Below are 8730 nucleotides of genomic sequence, written 5' to 3' on the forward strand. Positions count from 1 at the left end.
GGGATAAAGCCAGGAACAACAAAACAAAACAAAGCCCCCAAAGCAGAACAGTCCATAGAAGACTGTTCCACTGTTTTCTAGGATGAGGTTTGCAACATCATTTCTATCCACTCCATCATCGATGACGTAAAGAGAATTCTGTAAAACAGTTTTCATTTTCAACTTACCATCAAGTAGACTGTCAAGAAACAAGGTGGCTAGAATACACAGAAAATACAAGTAGTATTTGACTTTTATTTATTAAGGCAGTTCTCCTACCTGAGCCTGCTTGACCATGCTCATAGTTCCATCATGTAGGGCCATGGAAGCAGATGGAGCATCATAAATTTGAAGTCAGTCTGTACATAACCATTCCATATCATCCAGAGCCTATCTCAAATAAGAAAAAGGGCTCCACTAACAATGAAAGCAGTTCTGATTCCTTACAGCAAATACCAGAACTTAAAAGACCAAAAATATAATAATTAAAAAACAGCATGCATTAGAAGAGGATAGAAATATAAACAAACATTATGAAGTAGACTCAAACATTCTAGAATAGAATCACACCTGATTCTATTAAAACAAAAAAATAAATTGAGCATATACCTCGGGATCGTTTCATGCACTATAAATATTGTCAGGGAGAGTTAAGGAGAAACGAGGTAAACGCCACATCAAAATAAGCTAATAGAATCCAAAGCTATTGCGCACAACAGGGTTTTTCCTTTCTTCAGTAGCTGCCTCGGTCTGCAGGTTAGGAAATAATGGTTTAAGAAAATTAAATTCGTTTGTTCCAGTATCTCCCTTAAGACACACCTCATACTGGTAGCTCTGGGAAAGGGTCCCTGTACCGCTGACATCCACCAGGTGGCCAGGAAAACGTCCATCAGTCACAGAGCAGCCACCAAGAGAGGCCGCCCTGGCCCTCCTGCACAGCTTCAGCCCCACAAACAGCAGCACAGACAAGAGGAAGAGTGAAGACACAGACGCCAAGGCGATGACCAGGTACAGCGTGAGCACATCTTCACCATCCTGAGCGGGGTCGCGCGCCACCTCTGGCAGAGGCAGGTAGGGCTGGGAGAAGCCATCCACCAGCAGCACATGCAGAGTGACACTGGCAGAGCGCTGAGGATCGCCATTGTCCTTGACTAGCAGCAGCAGCCTGTGCTTGGGGGCATCGCGCTCACTCAGCAGCCTGGTGGTGCGCACCTCGCCATTGTGTGCCCACAAGCTGAACAGCCCTGGCTCCGTGGCCTTGAGCAGCTGGAATGACAGCCAGGCGTTCTGGCCAGAGTCGCGGTCCACTGCCACCACCTTGGTGACCAGGTAGCCGGGCTCTGCCGCCCTGGGCAGCAGCTCAGTGCAGGGCGCAGAGGCGTTCTGCAGAGGGTAGAGCACGAAGGGCGCATTGTCATTGTCGTCCAGCACCAGCACGCTCACCAGCGCCTGGCTGCTGAGGGCAGGGGAGCCTTGGTCTGTGGCGGCCACGCGGAACTCGAAGGCCTGCAGGGCCTCATAGTCCAGCGCCCTGAGCACGAACAGCTGCCCATTATCTGCGTTGATGGAGATGAGGGAAGCCAGGGCCAGCTGCGGGTCATGGGGCGGCAGCAGCGAGTAGGTGATGTGGGCGTTGGAGCCAGAGTCTGAGTCTGTGGCTCTGATGGTGCCTATGTGCAGGGCGGGGCTGTTGTTCTCGCGGACAGACAGGGTGTAGGAGGATTGGGTGAAGGCGGGGGCGTTGTCGTTGATGTCGGACACCTGCACTGTTATGGTGTGCTGGGTTGTGAGCCTGGGTGTGCCCATGTCGGAGACGGAGATGGTGATGTTGTACTCGGCTCTGCTCTCTCTGTCCAGGGGGCCCTCTGTCACTAAGGTGTAATAGTTCTTGAAAGTAGGTTTCAAGAGAAATGGGAGATCATTTGGAATAGAACACACCACCCTTCCATTGTCCCTGGAATCTGAATCAGAAACACTGAAAACAGCAACTACAGTCTCTGGGGAATTTTCTGGGACTGGTATTGTGAGCTTCCTAATGATCAATTCAGGAGCATTGTCATTCACATCTAACACCTGTACAGCCACAGAGCATTTGCCTGAAAGGCCCCCTCCATCTGTGGCTTCAATTTCTATGTTGTAAAAGCTGGTTACCTCAAAATCCAACTCTTTGCTCAACCGAATTTCTCCTGTGGTTTCATCTATTACAAATGGTTGAGATGCTCTACCACCTTGGAACAGAGAGTAGACTACATCACCATGTATCCCAGCATCTAAGTCCCTGGCAGAGACCCTGACAACTAAGGCATTGAGGGGGCTGTTCTCAGGGACCTGCACCTCATAGAGCGACTGTACAAACTGGGGGGCGTTATCATTGATGTCCACCACTTCAATGCGCACTGTGGTGGTCCCAGACCTGGGAGGGGTCCCCCCATCCAGAGCAGTGAGGGTTAAAGTGAGCTCAGGCTGCTCCTCCCTGTCCAGGGCTCTGTCCAGCACCAGCTCTGGGTTTTTGCTGCCATCTGCGCGACTGTGAGTAACAACGTGGAAATGGAGGTTGGGGCTGACTGTGTAGTTCTGAACAGCATTGCTCCCTATGTCAGGGTCCTCAGCTGCCTTCAGAGGAAACACAGTGCCTGGCTGGGCGCTCTCAGGGATTTTTAGGAGCATTTCCCTGTGAGGGAACTCTGGAGAATGGTCGTTTATATCTGTAAGCTGCAGGTCAGTTTGGAAGAACTGCACAGGGTTTTCCAGTATGACCTGGAAGTGCAGCACACAGGGTTCTGTCTCCCCACACAGAGCCTCACGGTCCAGTTTCTCCTTCAAGAACAGAATCCCAGTCTCGGTGTCCAGCTGCAAGAGCTCTTTGTTTTCTTTATAGTGGATTTGCGCGCCTCTAGTGGCTAGCTCCTCAACCTTGAGCCCCAGATCTTTTGACAGGTTAGCCACCAAGCAGCCACTCTCAGTCTCTTCTGGCATGGAATATCGAATTGCCTCAGAGCCAGCCTCCCACAAAAACAGCAATATAACAAGAAAAACGACTTGCCTTTGCTGTGGCGTTTTTGCTGGTGCTGTCTCCATTGTTCAGATTCAGCCCAGAGGGTGTTGCTTCTTCAAGGCGATTTCAATCCACTCATGAAGGTCCGTGAAGATACTAGACTCAATCCAATTTTGGAGATGCGTTTCCCCCAAATTCTTCCATAAACCCTACCCAATTACCTCCTCTTTCAGAAGCTTCCTTCCAAAGTTCTGACTTTCGGGTTAATGAGATGGCTTCCTGGGCATCCGCAGAGTCCAATCTTGATATTCTTAGCCTGCAGCGCCACCAAGCGTTCTTATTTGATCTTGCAGTTCATTTTCCCATTTCACTCCACATTTTAACCTTGATGTTTCAGTATTGTTGTAATTTACACATGCAACCTGAATTGTAAGGTCAGTTCTTAGCATCTGAAAGTTCTAAATATAATTTTGGTAAACTAATTTTTTTTTGCTATAAGGATAAATTAATATTTTCCCATAAGAGTACTGAGTATATGAATTCACTTTCTTGTCTTGGTTTATAAAATTGATTTATACATTCTATATTTGCTTTGCAACATACCATACATCCAAAAGGAAGAAAAAGTCATAATTACATAATTCAATGAATTTGTATGTTTCATTTTTTTTTTTAGCTTCACTTACGTAGTATTTAAAATAGGCCAGATTCAAAGAGAACTTAGCCTTCTACTCTTTGGTCACTTTACTTCTCCAAAGATGAGTACTTTTTCATGTTAGTTTTACTAAAACTGTCGAAGCGTGAGCGTTCCAGTTGCTTCGTATCCCTGTTAGCATTTGGTGTTTCCTCTCAATTTTTTGCACTTTAGTGTGTGGTGCCTCCGTAGTGTAAATGTATTAGCGCTTGTCTGTCACTCATGAATTTATGCACACTTCCGTGTTTATGGGCCATCAGGTTATGTTGTTTCGAGGTGCTTGTTCATGTCTCATATATTTTTCCTGATATGGGGCTTCTGTTTGCTTGTAGGTTTGAAAAAATATCTCATACATTCTGTTTATAATCTCTTTTTCAGGTATATATGCTCAAATATCTCCCACTGTGTGTCTTAAATTTTGTTGATAATTGTGCTTTGATCAACAAAACATGTTAATTGTGTTTAGTTTTATTTGGTAATACCTTTCAGTTTTGTTTAGCACTTTTAAATTTCCATTACTCGAGTTCATAAAAAAATGTGTGTACATTTAAAAAATTTCCTTTTCAGACACAAACATATCATACACTTGAAATATGTTTTGAATGAGTTAGGTTGGTGTTCTTGACTTCCAAATGCCTACACACCATTTTACAAAGGTGATGTGCCCCTCCTGATGTGTTCTCACTGTACCATAGCAAGGTGGTTACATGTCTGCCCCCGTGTTCCACTTCTCTCTCTCATGGTCATCTAGTACTCTGTTGTTTTCATTACTCCAGACTCATTACAGATTTTGTTGAGAGGAAAGTCTCATTTTTTTGAAATAAACATGCCTTTTTTAATGAGTAGTTTTAGAATCACAGAAAATGACTGGGAAATGATTGCCCATACTGTGGCAGCCTTTTTGGAGGTATTGGCAAATTGGCGTGCGCATCTCAACAAGGGAATTCAGCCTCTTGGTGCTTGTTCCTATATAAAGCTTGGTGGCTAAGAGATTGACCTTGGCAGAAGAGGGCTCAGGCCCTGAGAACTAGACCATAAATTCCATGTAACCATGGTAACCAGACAGTGGGTTCTGTGTAACCTTGAGTAAGCCCTCTTATGTTTTGGCTAAGTAAAATTGCCTGTGTGAGAAACAGCTTGTACTTTTTTGCCTACTTAAGTGTTAACCTGACGTCCATTAAACTGACACTTTGATCAGCATGTAGACAAGGTGTCCTTCTCTCTCTCTCTCTCTCTCTCTCTCTCTCTCTCTCTCTCCAGCCCTCTCTCAGGTGGTATTCAGGTGTCACTGCTGGCTGGTGACACCACAGCATGTGCAACCTTCCTCATTATAGCTCAATCTCTCAGACAGGTACATTTTTTTCAGTGGAAGAGCCTGCCTGTTAATTACTGAGTCCATCTTTGAAACTAAGGTTCCCTCTTGCTGCCTATAGGCATGGATAAATTTAATCCCACGTGCACATATTTCTTTTCAAATATCACAGTTTCACTGTCTTCCCATCCTCTAAATCTATCATTTTCTCTCTCCCTTTCTATTGGAATATTTGGAAATCACTGACATATTTTTTTTTGCCTTTCTAGTCAGAATTTTACACTATTGGGTTTTTTTTTTCAGCTTAGGCTCTATGGCTTACAAATGTGCACTTAAGTTTCTCAATGGCTTTCTGTAGCCTGATAGCTCATTTCTTTTGTTATCAAGTAACAGTCTCCCTTGTGTGTTTCCACAGAGACAGAGGACTGTAAAATCCCTGGGAACTTTTGGGGTCACTCACATATACTATCATATCATCTGCAAATAGTGATATTTTCCTATTTGTATCCCTTCATCTCCTTTAGCTGTCTTATTTCTCTAGCTAGGGCTTCCAGTACTATGTTGAAGCGATACAGAGAGAGTGGGCAGTCTTGCCTTATCCTTGATTTCAGTGGGATTGATTCAAGTTTCTCTCCATTGAGTTTGATGTTGGCTATAGACTTGCTGTATATTGCCTTTACTATGTTTAGGTATGTGCCTTGTACCACTGATCTCTCCAAAATTTTAAACACGAACGGGTGTTGGATTTTGTCAAATGCTTTTTCAGCATCTAAGGAGATGATCATGTTTTTTTTCTCTTTTATTTGTTTATATGGTGGATTACATTGATGGATTTCCATATATTGAACCACCCCTGCCTGCCTAGGATAAAGCAGGTCATGGTGGATGAAATCTTTGATGAGTTCTTGGATTTGGTTTCTGAGTATTGAGTATTTTTGTGTCAGTGTTCATGTAAGAGATGGTCAGAGATTCTTGTTCTTTGTTGGGTCTTTGTGTGGTTTAGGTATCAAGGTGACTGTGGCCTTATAGAATGAATTTGGTAATGCTCCTTTTTTTTCTATTTTGTGAAATAGTTTGAAGAGTATTGGAATTAGATCTTCTTTGAAGATCTGATAGAATTCTGCACTGAAACCATCTGACCCTTTGCTTTTGATAACAGCTTCTGTTTTCTTATGGAATATGGGATTATCTAATTTATTTACCTGATCTTGATTCAATTTTGGTATATGGAATCTATCAAGAAATTTGTCCATTTCACATAGATTTTCAAATTATGTGGCATATAGGCTTCTGAAGTAGGAACTAAAAATTCTTTGGATTTCCTCAGTATCTGTTGTTATGTCTCCCTTTTCATTTCTGATTTTGTTGATTTGGATAGCGTCTCTCTGCCCTTTAGTTAGTTTGGCAAAGGGTTTGTTTATCTTGCTGATTTTCTCAAATGACTAGCTCTTGGTTTCCTTGATTCTTTGAATTCTTCTCTGTGTTTTTTGATTTGTTGATTTCAGTTCTGAGTTTGATTATTTCCAGCTGTCTATTTCTCTTGGATGTGTCTGTTTCTTTTTTCTTCTAGTACTTTCAGGTGTGCCATTAAGTTGCTTATGTGAGATTTCTCGATTTTCTTTCTGAAGGCACTTCGTGCTATGAGCTATCCTCTTAGCACTGCTTTCATTATGCCCCATAAGTCTGAGTAAGTTGTGCCTTCATTTTCATTGAATTCATATCAACATGCCTTCTGTCCACTAATTTTATATTCATTTATTTTATGATGTTTTGCCATTCATAGAGTTTTATGATAGAAGCAGTTTTATTATGGAATTGCCTTTCAGTCTTAGACTTCAATTCTTTTAAGAAACTGTCCTTTTATTTATTTGCCTAATTGATCCATGTTTCAAAAGTATTAACCATTCTTATTTTAATGACATTGTTAGTGAATTTCAACAGGTAATTGGGCTGTTTTTCTCCTCTTGGTTTTCTTTATATTATTGAGTTTTGTGACATGCACCTACCAATGGTTGGACATTTATGTTCTTCTATGAGGAGCTCACCCTTTGCTCTTGGTTGGATAATGCAATATGTAGAACAGTCACTCTAATCCAAACAGCTGCTGAGTTGTGTCAGGATTCTCTCAAGACCTTACAAGCATCTGACCTTGACTTGGTTCAAGTTGAAAACATGAATTATCCAGACCAGTTCCAACCTCTACTCTTTGCATTTCATACAAAATCTCATTCTGCCTTCAGAGAGTTTTCTAGTTACAGTTTTAGTCTTCTCTCCTAGGGTGCTGAATTGACAAGTGCCCTGGAAAGAAAACTGGCTGAACGGTTGAGTCCTCATTTCTGTCAGAGGTGACTGAATTAATGTTGGCTCTATCATAAATCCGTTCATTATTCTTTGAGAAAACTATCTGTAGGATTCAGTTCTTACAAAATCAGCTTCCTGTTGGTTTTAAAGAGGTAATTTATGACATTTAGTCAGGGTCTTTATGGTTGGTTTCTGATGTCAAGTATTTCCATCCAATTTTGAAGGGAATTCTACCAAACAAAAATAATCATTAACTTCATGTTTTTTGACTTTTGATCATGAAGGAAGAGAGGGAATTTTTCTCTTCATAATGCTGTGGTGAATGAACATAGGGTCTTGCACCTATGAGGCAAATGCCCTATTGTTGGGCTACAACAGCTTCTTTTTCCCAGTTCAGGAGGGCATCCTGAGTAAGGGACAACACGCCAGCATAGTCATCTTGACACATAATGGATGTGTCATTAGAATTGTTTGTCATGTTTAAGTCTTCTTAATATATGTGTTTGAACTTAGTTTTCTTCACTTTTACATTTCTCACTTCAATTTTAAAACTGAGTAACCAAAATTACATTATAAGGATAAGAAATGGTCAAGATTTTTTTTTGTATTTCATTACATCCTTAGGAGGAAAAACATTAAAAATGGAATGATGCAAATACTTAAACTCCAGAGGAATGACACTTGATATTTAAAACAAAATGAAATCATGACCAACGTTTATATATTATGTACATGCATGAAAATATCATAAAAATGCATTGCTTTGTACAATGATATATACTAACTAAAAAGTTCAACTATGAATAAAGATATTACATTGTTAACCCAACTCTTCTACTGTTCATAATCTGCCAAAAGTTCAACAAAACGTTCTTGCGGTCGAATTATTTAAACTTACTGGTTATAAATCACATAATAAGCTTATTTATGTCATTGAATATAAGTAAATTTCAATTAGTTTAAATTCATGATTGTTCAAATCAATTAAGAACCAATAAATTTTTCTATTATACAATAGTCAGAACAATTGAGAGATTAAATCAACTGAGTGTACTTTAAAGTTACATGAAATAGTAAACAAGACTTAATTAAATATCACAAAAAGAATTCTTTTGCTTTTTATATCTACAAAACAATATAAAGTGAACATTGTGAGAACTAACAGCCAGAATCAAATAGAATATTGAAATTTCCAGAAATTTCCTGGGTCTTTTGAAAGGTGAGGAGAAGCTGCAGGAAAACCAAAGAAAGAAAACATATGTATTAATAGAAACCAGAGATAGGGCCACAGTGACCAGCATGCTTCGAATGCACAAGTCTCTGGGTATGCTTTCCAATGCCATGCAACATGCAACCTGTCTTACTTATGTTTCCTACTCAGAGGATATAATACCACAATTAAAGCAAGTTATGGAAGAAAGGGATTATGTTGGCTCCCAGTTCAGGATT

At 40.9% G+C, this 8730-nt stretch overlaps 1 protein-coding gene across 1 annotated transcript in view; it reads right to left on the minus strand.

Moving 5' to 3' along the window:
* Positions 1–233: 233 nt before the first annotated feature.
* The window catches only part of LOC129676413 (protocadherin beta-6-like), a 34322-nt gene continuing 25825 nt past the window's right edge, over positions 234–8730 (minus strand). Inside the window, exon 2 of the mRNA XM_055606755.1 lies at positions 234–2313. Coding sequence (XP_055462730.1) covers positions 667–2313 — 1647 coding nt within the window. The 3' untranslated portion in view covers positions 234–666. The remainder of the gene's footprint in view (positions 2314–8730) is intronic.

Source organism: Psammomys obesus, unplaced genomic scaffold (genome assembly GCF_907164565.1).
Source record: "Psammomys obesus unplaced genomic scaffold, mPsaObe1.curated_primary_1811, whole genome shotgun sequence".
Lineage (NCBI taxonomy): Eukaryota > Metazoa > Chordata > Mammalia > Rodentia > Muridae > Psammomys > Psammomys obesus.